Below are 13,701 nucleotides of genomic sequence, written 5' to 3'. Positions count from 1 at the left end.
GAAGTGTTTGGCAAGTACAATATGACTCAAAGGCTACGTCTACACGTGCAGCCAACATCGAAATAGCTTATTTCGATGTTGCAACATCGAAATAGTCTATTTTGATGAATAACGTCTACACGTCCTCCAGGGCCGGCAACGTCGATGTTCAACTTCGACGTTGCTCAGCCCAACATCGAAATAGGCGCAGCGAGGGAACGTCTACACGTCAAAGTAGCACACATCGAAATAGGGATGCCAGGCACAGCTGCAGACAGGGTCACAGGGCGGACTCAACAGCCAGCCGCTCCCTTAAAGGGCCCCTCCCAGACACACTTGCACTAAACAACACAAGATACACAGAGCTGACAACTGGTTGCAGACCCTGTGCCTGCAGCACAGATCCCCAGCTGCCGCAGAAGCAGCCAGAAGCCCTGGGCTAAGGGCTGCTGCCCACGGTGACCATAGAGCCCCGCAGGGGCTGGAGAGAGAGCATCTCTCAACCCCCCAGCTGATGGCCGCCATGGAGGACCCAGCAATTTCGACGTTGCGGGACGCGGATCGTCTACACGGTCCCTACTTCGACGTTGAATGTCGAAGTAGGGCGCTATTCCTATCTCCTCATGAGGTTAGCGACTTCGACGTCTCGCTGCCTAACATCGAAGTTAACTTCGAAATAGCGCCCGACGCGTGTAGACGCGACGGGCGCTATTTCGAAGTTGGTGCCGCTACTTCGAAGTAGCGTGCACGTGTAGACGCAGCTAAAGAGTGAATGTTACCCCTTGAAATCAACAGCAACCCTTCACTGGCCTGGGTGAGAGCAGAATTAGACCACAATGCTCCTCAAAACAGCTGGTCTCCAGAACATTACTGAATTCCCATTGCAAAAGTGAGAAAATAAAAATCAAAAAACTTTGGTCAAAACCATTTTTAACGGTTGAGTTTTCAGTCTCTCCCATCCCCCATAATACACACTCTACCAAGGAAATCACACCTTTCCTACAACACTTTACTTGAAAACCTAGTTTTCCACTGAATAATATTTCAATGGAAAATTTTCAACCACTACCACCCATAACATCTGTAGCAAACTGGCAACAATCCCAAATCCTTTACTTGTGGCAAAGCCATGATTAAATTCTTTATGGGGCTTGATTCTCCTTCCAGTTACACCCATTTAAATCTGGAATAACTATATGAATGCACAGTTATGGATGGGTAAAATCAGCTTGCATGGGAAGAGAACTGGGCCAATAACATAAAAGTGCAACGGTATGATTTATTCCTAATTTAAAACCATAGAATAATAATTTCATCCAATTAAAAAAGAAGCAGTGATATGACTGTGCTGGTAATAAAACTATGCAGAATCACAAAGGCCAAGGAGTGATGAGAATTAACAGCAGGAAATTCTATCACATTACATTAATGCTGAGTCTGTATAGCCATAACAATAGAAATATTTGGATGGTACAGTATTAACCTGAATAAATGAGATATTGTATTTGGGATATCTGTAACAAAACTTTATTTCATTTTGTTATCCTGATTGCTCCTACAGTTCATATGCAATATGAATATAAAATATTTTCCATTGCTACCCTTGTCTAATTTGTTTTCAGTTTGTCAATTCAATCTAATGAAGACTACTTGTATTTCCTTATCAGGATAGCAACTGAGGTGCCATTATTGAAGTTATTTTTAGAATCCAAAGTAGTGGTAGCTTAATTGTATTTTAGGCAGTATTAGAATTAATGAATGGGGGCATAGCTTTATTTGTTTGATAAATGATTGATATAAAAAGAGGGCTTTTATTTAAACTATTTTATTAGGTTTTATGTATCTATATTTATCTATATGCTATAATAGTAGGTTCAGAGCAGGGGTGAGCAAAGTGGGGGATGGGTCCCCTCAGGGAAACATGAAATTTCACAAAAGGGGTGCACCACAATCGGCTGCTGTGTCTCAGCCTCATCTATCTCATTACAAATGTTGAAATATTTTGTTTGGCACCGTTCAGGTCCCAACAGCGCCAGTCTACATTGGTTCAACCCGTAACTCCATATAGGTTGCATTTTCTAATTTGTTTATGAGGACACGTGAGAAAGTATCGAAAGTCTTACTAAAGTCAAGATATAGCATATTATCACTTCCCCCTTATCCACAAAGCTTATTACCCTGTCAAAGAAAGGGTTTGACATGATTTGTTCTTGATAAATCCATGTTATTTATTTTATTACCTTTTAGGTGTTTGCAAATTGATTGCTTAATTATTTTCTCTATTATATTTTTGGGTACTGAAGTTAAGCTGACTTTTCCGTATTCCCTAGACTACCATTAATTCACTTCGTATAGGTAGGCAAATACAGCACCTTTTTCCAGTCCTCTGGAATCTCTCCTGTCTTCTATGACTTTTTCATGATAATAGCTAAAGGCTCAGATAGCTCCCCTGTCATTTTCTTGAATATTCTAGGATATATTTGATCAGGCTCTGGTGACTTGAAGACCTCTATCTTGTCTAAGTAGGTTTTAACATGTTCTTTCGCTATTTTAGCCACTGATCCGCTCTCATTTTCACTGGCCTTTGCTATGTTAGATTTCTGATCACTGCTCAGCTCTTGGACAGAAATTTAAACAAAAGAAGTCACTTAGTACTTCTCCCAAATCCACATTTTCTGTTATAGTTCTTCCCCTCCCTGCCTCATGATCATTTTCATCTCAGATGCCTCATTTTCCAATTTTCAACCAGTTCTTATTTGTTAAAATCAAATCTAGGACAGCCTCTCCCTTCACAGCTTTCTCCAACTTCTTAAATAAAAAATTGCCTCCAATACATTCCAAGAACTTGTTGGATAAACTGTTTCCTGCTGTGTTATTTTCCCAACAGATGTCTGAATAGTTGAAATCCCCCATTTTCACCATGTGCTTGGTGATTCTGTTTAAAAATGTCTCACCTGCTTCTTCTTCCTGGTTAGGTACTCTGCAGCACACCCGACCATGACATTATCATTGTTTTTTTTACCCATTTTTTTAATCTTTATCCATCTCAACCTTAGTCAAAGTGTATGCACTTGTAATACACACTCATCCCTTGTTTAACAACTACTCTGCTTATGAATGCTCGCTAAAACGAGGGATGCACATACTTACCACTGTTCACTATCTGAGTGAACCTCCCCCACTCACACAAGCTGGCCGCGGGATCCCTGGCAGGGGTGCGGGGAGATCCTCAGTCCCACCCAGCCTGGTCCCAACATTCCCCCAGCCCACAGCTCCCCACGCAACCCCCCCACCCGCTCCCAACACCCACCCCCTCCCCTTCTGAACCTTCCTGCCCGTTTCACCCTGTTCCCCCCTTTCCCCCCTCCCGGCACCTCTGCGGCAGCTGGGAGGAACAAGCCACCACCTCCTCCACCGGAGCTGCCTGCAGGTTTTAACCCTCCCTCCCACTTATGGTACCAAACTGCCCCCAGCCTTTAACCCTCTTCAAACCCCCGAGCCCAAGGTCCACTTACTTTCCAAAGCAGCATCACCTGCTGCCACTGCTTCGCTGAGTTTGGAGCATTAGGAACCAATCAGACACTTTTACATGTATTTAAATGGTAATTTAACGTCCCTCTTACAAGTTTTCACCTACAAGCAGGAAGTTGGGAACCAATTGTGCTCATATGGTGAGGGATGAGTGTATAAGATAACACCTCCTCCCTTTCCCCCCTGCCTTTTCTTCCTCAGCAAGCTGTACCCTTTTGTACTAATATTCCAGTCAAGCCTATAATTCCACCAAGTGCCTGTGATGCCAACTATATCATCGTTGTGTTCATTAAATAGTATGTCATCTATACATATATATCTTAGGCTGCTTCTACACATGCCCCCTCCTGTCAGAGGGGGCATGGTAATGAGGCCATTCCAAGCAGGCGAATGAGGCAGAATTAAGATTGGCTGGGGACATCCAGAGCATGCAATTATAATGTGTGGATGAAATGAAATAAGACTAAAATAATTGTAGACAGCACCTAAGAATTGCTCTTAAGTTTTTCACACTTGAAATGGATGAATAGGCCTGTGAGTGGAAACCAGATGTCTTCGTTATTGGGAAAACATGAACAATCACGGTTTTGTTGTTTCAAAATGGGAAAAAAATGTGGCTCTAGTTGTTGTTACAGTAAAACTATTTTTACTGCAAAAATCACCTCACAGCTGAGACAAGTGTTTGGAAATTGGCAACATTTTAAAAAAAAAAAAAGGCAATTTTCACCTTCCAAAAATGCTGCTTGCTACTGGCATTGATGGGTTCACCACTTCAGTGGATGTGGAATACACTATCTTGGGCTTATTAAGGCTTGACACGATGTGACAGTCTCATAAGCAAACAAGGGATACAGTCTAAATGAAATCACTATAAGGTGGGTCCATAACTGTTTGGAAAAACAATACTCAGAAAGTAGTTAACAATGGTTTGCTGTTAAGATAAGAAGATGCATTTAGTGGGGTGCCTCAGGCTCAGTCCTGTGTTTAGTGCTATTCAATAATTTGATTAATGACTTGGATATGGGAGAGGACAGAATGTTCATACATTACAGATGGCACTAGGCTCGGAGGGGTTGCTAGCACTTTGGAAGAAAGGATTAGGATTCAAAGTGATCTTGCTGAACTGGAGAACTGGTCTGAAACCAACAAGATGAAATTCATTCAAGACTATTAAAATGTTCTATGCTTAGGAAGGAAAAAAAAAAATCAAATCCGCAACTACAAAATGGAGAACAATTAGGCAGCAGTGCTGCCATAAAATTACAGTTATAGTAGATCACAAATTGAGTAAACCAGCAATGTGATGCAGTTGCATATCATTCTGGGGGCTGTTAAAAGGGATATTGTATGTCACAAACACAGAAGGCAATTATTCCACTTTGCTCAGCACCAGTGAGGCCCAGGTTGAAGTACTGTGTCTTAATCTGGGTACTACACCCTCAGAAAGACGTGAACCAACTGGAGAGTCCAAAAGAGAGAAATAAAACCTGTGAGCAAAGGCTAAAAATATTGGTCAGGTTTACTCTTGCAAAAAGACTGAGGGGAATCCAGCAACAGTTTTCAAACATATTAAGGGCTATTATGAAAAGGAAGATGAGAAATTTTTCCCCATGTCCATTAATGGCAGGACAAAAAAGGAATGAGCTTAAGCTCTAACAATGAAGATTCAGATTATACATTAGGAGAAAGCTTTCTAATTATAAATACTGTTATGTCATAGAATAAGATTCCAAGGAAGATCATGGATTCTTGAACACTGTAAGCTTTTAAGAACAGGTTCAACAAACATCTGTTGGGATGGTTAACGTTTACTTGTTCCTCAAGATAGGAGCTGCACTTGATGAACTCTTAAGGTCCTTTTCAGCCCTGCAATTTTATATTCCATGACTCAAATTCACCCTTGACCAAATTAATAACATCTCAGTAAGCTCTCAATAATTTGTATCTTATTGCTGTTTATTTTTTGAAGCACATCTACTTTCCTATTGTAGATACCACCATATTTCAGTGATCTTGGCATGAAAAGACACATTGATGTAGCCTTAAGAATGACCAACTCATTGCCAGGCAGACAATATTTCCTGTTTTATTCTAGAATACAATTTGTTCAGTCTCAGTGAAGTGTTAATATTTCTGGTGATAGTTTGAGAAGGTAAAATGTCAGGCGTGAGCAAGAAACCCATTTAAAACAAACCCAAAACATGGTTTGCATAGGCCTTGAAATTGTACCAAGAAGTACTCTATCAGATTTTGCTCATATTTGATAACAAATTCATAGCATATAAGGACAAAGATTATTAAAATCTCTGAGTGATATAATAAAAGTAATATAATTTCAACAGAAAGCAAGAAAAGCCCAGGAGAAGTACTACATAAAAAGAAATATTTTTCATACAGCAGATTGGATTCTGTATGCATAAGAGAAGGTTCAGCTACAACCCACTGTTCCTGAAATTTTGCAGCTGACTTTTTCCTTTCATACCATGTGTTACTGCCTACAGCCGAACTACTACTTCTCATGTCTTACGTACAACACTCCTATTAAGACACCTCAAAATGATATTAACCTTTTTTCACAATTGTTTCAGATTGTTGGCTCATATTTACTTTGTGGTCCTCATTCCTCTGGGGAGACTAGCAAAAGCATAAAAATCACTGGCAAAGATTGCAGCATTAGCAGCCCTGGATTAAATGTAGCACACACGGATGAAAGTGGGAGTGACTGAAAGCCCTATGGATGGAACTGGAAATTGTGCATCAAGAGAAGAGACACTGAAAAGTAGTTTAATAAGAACTCTTCACCCAAGTTTTATGTATTAATATGGATTCCTTCTCTCTGGAGGCAAGTGGTTCTTTTTGTGTTGACATGGAAGCCGCATAATTAAACATGGAAGCCTCAACATGGAAGCCTCATATTTAGAGTTGGACAGAAAAGGAGAATTTTTTCCTCCCACAAAAAAAATGTTGCATTTTTTGGAGCACTGGGCTCGGTTAAAAATGTAGAAAACATGAATGATTTCATGAGATGGGATGTCAAGGAAAATTATCTTTTGAGAGAATCAAAATGGGGACTATTTTGCTTCCTAGTTGCCTGCCTGTGAGGCTCCTCAAGGGAAACAGATGGGGTCCAGCACAAAGTGAAACTGACAAGAGCCTTCCAGACCAGCTGTGAGAAAGTCAGACTAAGGGGCACTGCAGCACAGGCAGCTAGAGAAGCAAGCAGCCCACCCTCGTCTCAATGCCCTGAGGCAGAAAGGCAGAGAGCTCACACTGTGTGGTTCCAGAGCTAGGTACAGTGCTTAATTTGTGATAAACGGTGCTGGAGCTCATGCAGTTCTTTTTTCATTTGTGACTGATGCAGAACACAAGCTCTGGAAGACAGGAAGCACAGGCTGGGCCTCCCATCTCCAGGCCTCATCACTGGGTGGGCAAGACTGAAAGTGCAGGAGGGAGAGAATCAGGGTGCTCAGCCTTGGCAGCCTTCTTGGAAAATTTTTGCCAATTTCACTGCCTTTCTGCAGACAAACAGTGAAATTAGAATTAGGGAACCATCATTTTGATACTCCCCAGTGGAAAACTGATTTATTTTTTCCAGCAAAATTGTTTTTTTTTTTTTCCCAGAAAAAACTCTATTTGGAAAAAACAGCATTTTCAGTCAGGAATTCATATCAATGGAAAATTCCCAACCCATTCAGCGCATGATCAACCATTTATTATCTGTTTATGGGATCTTGGCCTCCTTTCTCCCTCTCCCCCTTTCATCTTATGCAGAACAATTACATCATGTAGTTAAGATGTTCTGGTCTACAGCCAGTCCTAGAGAAAGGCATAGATCTTAAACTTATTCTAATAGAGCCATTATTCTAGAAAAGGGAGACTACAGAAGCAAAATTAATAGAGCCTTGATACAGTCTTATGGAAATGCTAAAAGGGACATACAGTCTCATGTATGAGATGCCCTTAATATAACAAAGAAAAAAACGAGCTCTTCCTAAGGGTAGCCATATATTTAATATAACTTCACCATAACCCAGACAACTTAAAATGCCAATCCCTCTCCCTTCCTAGCAATTGTTCATCTTTGCAATGTCCACCTATTATCCAGCACACAGGAAAATTAGTTTTTGCAATGTATCCTGAAAGGTACTGAAAATGAGTGTTTAGACAGTGGAGTGCAAGGAAGAAGCAGCAAATTCCAAAGCAAATTCTCCCTCCCAGAGAATGCCCTGACTACGCCTTCTTCTTCTGCATATGGATGGGCCTCCAGCTGCAGGTCCTCTGCGGATTTCATGGACAGGAGGCAGCAGTTAGGTCAAACTCATCTACAGCTTTAGATGTCAAACTGATACCTTAGAACAGGAGTGGAGAACCCCAGCCCACAATCCGGATCATCTGGATTCAGATCCTGAGACTCAGGACTCCCCTCCATAGCATCCAGCTCATGGTGGGGTGAAGGGTGTGGAGCCTCAAGCCTTGCAGGCCAGATGAGGCAAGATGGGACTGGATCTAGACTGTGAGCTCTGCTGCGGGCGCAGGGGAGCAGGAAATGACTCTGGGCTCTGCTGCTGCTCACTGCTGTGCCCCCAGCCTGGGGAAGGGGAGGGGGAGCAGCAGAGGCCTCCACAGACCTGCCAGAGGCTCCATTCTGCCGCTCTGCTTGCAGGGAATTCTAGCCAACCAGAGCAGTGGAGGGTGGTGCCGGGGAGCAGAGGAAGGAGGCACAGAGCTATGTGCATCTGGGGGTGAGCTGATAAGTGCACCGCCATCACCCAGATACCTCACCCTTGACTGCTTCTGCATCCACTCCCATCCAGACCCTCACTCCTGCCCCTTTCCTGCGCCCTCCCTCCTACCCAGACTCTCCACCAACAACCTGCTCCGGCCATCTCCCTCCCAGACCCCCACCCCTACACTGACCCCTCCCTTCCAAGCCCTGCACACCAAAACTTCCTGCAGCCTTCCTCTCACCTAAGCCCACACTCCCAGCCTGCACCACCTGCCACCTAGATACACCCTTCTCCTCTGGCCCCTTCCGCCCAGCCTCCCCACTGCAGTCCACTCCTGCCTAGATTGCCCACCCCAACCCAGTGCACCCCACCTCACACCCAGACCCCATAGCCCTGGCCCAATACAGTTGGAGACCACATCAGGGAGGGTTCTGTTTTTTGGGTTTTTTGCTTCTCACCTGTGTGGCCCCCAACTTATGTGTCTATGGGTCAGTGGCTCCCACCTGAAAAAGGGTCCCCACCCCTCCCTTAAAACTTCACCAGGAATCTGCAGGTAGCTGGTGCAAATCACAGAGCTTAATATGCTTGTACGAGATACTCCACTGACCAAGCGGAATAGCATATTCTGCAGTACTTTCGCTTTCTCGATGTTTTAGGCCCATGTTGAGATCATTTATTAAACATAAAGTACATTTCTGATGCTCAGTCTCCTGAGAGGAGTATATTGTTTACTTTTGAAAAACTGTCAATATAAAAAGTTTTAAAGACTGCATCAGGTAATCATTATTATATATCTACTTCACTGCAGGTCAGCCTGTGGCCAGTCTGCATTGAATGCAATTTTTAAAAAAAAAATCTTTGTGACCTTTTTCTAAGACAGTTATGAAATCACTCTACGCTTTCTCAGTTTAGGAATTAAACTAACACTATTTTATAGAAGGGATCTAAACACTAACAGCTATGCTATTAGAAATTGAATTGTAATTACGTGCATATTGCATTCAAATGGATCCTTAATCACTTTACAAATTCATCTCCAAACTGAACATCTTCTAGGAACCAATTCACCCATCAGTGATATGCAGCCACTTCTAGGGTGAAGTATAGCAAATGCCAACGTGTGCCCAGGTAGAAAAGGAAGTGGAGAATGCAGTGCTCATTGACGTTTTCATGGATTACATGTAGCTACAATGTAAGACTGTAAAGTAGAATTTAGTCAGGACACTCAAAGGCTTGTTTTCTATAGGCAAAAAGACGAAAATTATTTTAAGAATGGTGTTTCCCAAACAGTGAGTCCTGACCCACCAGTGAGCCAAAAAACGATTCTAGATTGATTGGCATGTCTAGGTCTGGATTAACCAGTTGATCCATATTTTCCCCAGCCCAGCACAAGAAGAGGCTCCAAGTGTTGTAGGGAGCAGGGAAGAAGGGGACAGAGCCTGTTCTGCGCTCTCCAGAGCAGTGGCTCCTGTCCGATGGATCTGAAATTGGCTCCCCACTATGAACATTGTGACTTAGTGCAGGGACTCACAATACCGCTCAGGTTTGGTCTGATCACCCCTGTGACCCTGTGAACAGACCCCTCCACCTTTAATGATGGAGGAATGGCTAGGCAAACCTGAGTAGAGAGTGGGCCAGACCTGGAGTGGGGAGCTGGCTTAGCTACATACGACAGGAGCTGCGACTGTGTGGTGAGCATAGGATGGCTCTCCACTCCCCAAGACCCTGTAACCTCTCCTTCACAGGTAATGATGAGTTGCAAACAAAAGACAAAATGCAGTGGCAGCTCACCTTGGCTAAGGGTTTGGGAAAGGCTGTTAAGACCATCACAGCTAGTATGCTCAAACTAAAAAGCTATAAAGCTCAAAGGCATACAAGGAATAGGCTAACACAGGTTAGATGATTGAGTCAATCTAAAATACACCTTGCCCTCTCTAAACTAGATTTTAGGCTGTTAGTTAAAACTTGCCAACATTTAAAAAACAACACACACATGCCACTTAATCGCAGTGAATACAAACCCTCAAACTAACAGTCTGTGTCCTAATTTGCAAACCAGCTACAGCGGTCAACCGACATCTTTGTTCACTTTCAAATTGCGGGTTTATGAACTGCTATCATGAATAATCCATTGAGTTGTTATAGTGATGTCAAAAATATATGCAGATGTCAGTGGTTTCCAATACTGGTTTACAAATCGTTTTCATGCTGCACAGTGAATTGTAACATATCTTCCATATAAACACCAAAAGCTAGGATACTCAGAATTCACAATCCCTAGTTTGTCGGCACATTAGCTGACTGCGGTTGTTGAATTGCACTTGGAAGGGTCAAAGCTGCCATTTCGATCAGTCAGACTTACTGCTGGCACGCAGGTAACACAGGCACTGTCTTCCCTCTCAAAGAGAGTTTTGCCACTCACTAAAATAGGGCAAGACCAAGCTCAGAGGAGGTTATAAACACAGAGTAAGATTATTTCTCCCTCCTGCAGCCCCAGGCTTTCCTTGCCACTGTATTCACCAATTATTTTACTTCTTTGAATAACCCAATGGCCAGATTCTGCTCTCCACACACGTGTAACTTCCTTGATGTCAACAAAGTTATTCCAGATTTACACCAAGGGTAACAGATCAAAAGCATGGCTTAAGGTTTCTACTAACACAACCATGTAAATGTAATACTAAACTGTAAATGGGGACAAGTCTTACAATGTAATTAATTTATTTCATTTTGTAGCTTAGATCACTAGGAAAATTCGGCTATAAATAATGTTACCATTTAATTGTTTCCCATGTCACTCTTTAAGAGACTGGCTATAAGTTTTCTCCTCTTGAAATGCTTGTGATGTGACAGGCAAAACAGGACTATTTTGGGATGGCAGGGGAGATGAGAGAACTCAAAGACATTAAATTATACAACTAAAGAAAGATTCAGGTACAACTTTTTGTCACAGTTGATACTCTTGTAGTGGCTGTATCTCCTTTAACCCTGTGAATAAACTAATGAAAACAATTCCTTGATGTTTAAAAATGGCCTACCTGAAGACTGCAAGGCTCAGAGACCAGAGCACTAGCGGTTTCCTCAGTTCAAATTTTGCTCGTTTGTTCATTAGGTGCCGACCACCAAATATAAAGGCAGCATATAGAGCTGAAAACAGAAAAGATTTCTTCCTGTAAAAAAAAAAAAAAAATTGAAGAAAAAAAATCCCCATAAAATAGTTATTATTCATCAGTTTCACACAGTTATCTCATCTTTACATGATTGCCAAGAACTTGTCACTTTCCTTGCTAAAAATAAAACAATCCCCATTTGAACAAATTTCTGCTACTAATCTGAATAATGGACTAGCCAAATAGACATGAATATAAATCGAGATCCTGAAGTTCCTCCTAAGGATTGACTCAGTTGGAACTTTCCCAAGTAAATACTGCAAGCTGTGGCTTGCGCTGCAGATATTTTATCCCCCTACTCAGGAATTGGTCCTTTGCCCATGCATGTAGTTCTAAAATCAATGTTTAGTTTGTAACTGAATGAACTGATCAGGTTTAATGGGTCATTCAGTATGTACAATTGATATACTACTGCCTGCATGTTTCTTACTTAACATGCACTTGTCTTTTATTGCTTCTGCAAATAAGAATTTTGACTATCTTAAATGCTGCAAAACAAAATTTGAAGAGGCTCCTAAAAGGTGGGAACATCTGTCTAGGAGCCAACAGTTCTATTATTCATTGCCCATATTGTTTTGATGTCTAAAGTTCATGAGTAGCAATTTGGGTGCATTGTAGGATTATTCGTTGTGCAGAAGTCTAATGAGTGCTCTGGAATGGTCAAATACTACTTTGTTAGTGAACTGAACTGCAAAGCTGGTGTCAGATTTGTGAGGGTCACTTGCAAATGTCTGTAATGATACATCAGGATACATACATCCATCAGCCAGCATTTGAACCTTGTTCTTTAAATTCACTGGGGCTCAAATGTAGTAGATCACAAGGATGCAATTTGGGACTCATTTCTGCACATACAAGATATTCTGATGGCTTGTAACAAATGTCTACATGCCAAATTAATAATGACGCACAACATTACTAATGTCTTAACAATGCAGCTATATATTTAGGAGCAGTCTTTTGGGTAAAGTGTGTAATTGCTAACAAAGGGAAAATGAGTAATCATAAATCTCAATGGACTATATAAGCGCAGCTGCAGCAGATTGATCTTGCAGTAGTAGTACAAAAATCAGCCAATTTCAGTTAAGCCTTAATGAGTGCTAACCCAGACATATAAATATCATATTATGATGAAAGCTAAACAGCAACATGAGTCCAAAGACATGAAAACAAATCCATTGCATAAAGGCTTGGACAACACAGGACTTTCGTGTGTCCTAAAAATGGGTTTCTCTCTTGACACAGTTATGGTAACGTAACAAATCATGAACTGGAATGAAAAAAACATTAATAGAACTGCATGAAGAGTCGTGCTGATGTACAGTCAGATTTGCTGCACCTCAAGTCATCCTCCCCTTGCTCAAAATGTCATGTGGCCTGGCACTGGAGTAACCTTTAACTTCAGTGTCCCTGGGGATAAGAAAACTTGTACTCAAGACTTAGGATCTCAAAGATTCCAGGAAAGCATAGGACTGTCCTTTCTTGGGTTATGTCTACACAACAGTCCTAATTCAAAATCAGATATTTCAAAACAGTTAATCTGAAATAACATATTTCAAAATAAAGCATCTAAACGCCAACAGCACATCAAACTAGTGATTCGCTATTTTGAAAGAGGGTGTCCGCAGGCCTTGGAAGCAGTCCAGGCAGGGCAGGAAGTCAGCAGTTGCTACCTGTGTCTGCTGCTGGAGGCTATCTGAGACTTGTGCTTAAAGGGACTCCCTTGGACGGATGCTCCTCAGCTTTCCCTGCTTGTTTGCCTGCCTCACTGAGGGATGGCAAAGCATTTTTACCATGTGCCCTGGTTGCCCTGACACAAGACACCACAGCACTCCCTGCTATGGAGCCAGAGCTGCCCCTGGGTGCTCTTGAGCCCCTCTTGATAGTGCCGCAGGTCATGCAGCAATTAGTGCTGGCCGACCCCCAACCCCTGGAACGCAACCAGAACTGTCCGGTGGACACTCCTGCAATATCTGGGCGAGTGGAGCTGGCAGCCGGAGGCCCCAGCTGCGGACCCGCCACCATGCCCTGTAGCATCAGGTGACTGGACACCAGTGCAGACTGATGGGACCATGTCATCTTGGAGTGCTGAGGAGACCAGAAATGGCTCCATACCTCCGCGTGAGGGCCACTTTCCTCAAGCTCTGTGAGTGGCTTGCCCCTGTCCTGCAGTGACGTGACACAAACTTGAAGGATGCTATCCCCTGCAGAAGAGGGTTGTCATTGCCCAGTGGAAACTTGCCACACCAGACAGATACTGATATGTTGGGAACTAGTTCGGCATGGAGAGATTG

The 13,701-nt window shown here is 42.4% G+C and overlaps 1 protein-coding gene across 10 annotated transcripts in view; it reads right to left on the bottom strand.

Moving 5' to 3' along the window:
• ELOVL6 (ELOVL fatty acid elongase 6) overlaps positions 1 to 13,701 on the bottom strand; it is a 115,024-nt gene that overhangs the window by 30,657 nt on the left and 70,666 nt on the right. For all 10 annotated transcript variants that reach the window (XM_074993436.1, XM_074993444.1, XM_074993440.1 and 7 more), the window contains one exon: positions 11,276 to 11,407. In XM_074993436.1, coding sequence (XP_074849537.1) covers positions 11,276 to 11,407 — 132 coding nt within the window. The remainder of the gene's footprint in view (positions 1 to 11,275; positions 11,408 to 13,701) is intronic.

This window comes from Carettochelys insculpta, chromosome 4 (genome assembly GCF_033958435.1).
Source record: "Carettochelys insculpta isolate YL-2023 chromosome 4, ASM3395843v1, whole genome shotgun sequence".
Classification (NCBI taxonomy): Eukaryota; Metazoa; Chordata; order Testudines; family Carettochelyidae; genus Carettochelys; species Carettochelys insculpta.
Note: the sequence above shows the minus strand (reverse complement) of the source record. Positions and strands in the feature narration are given on the sequence as shown.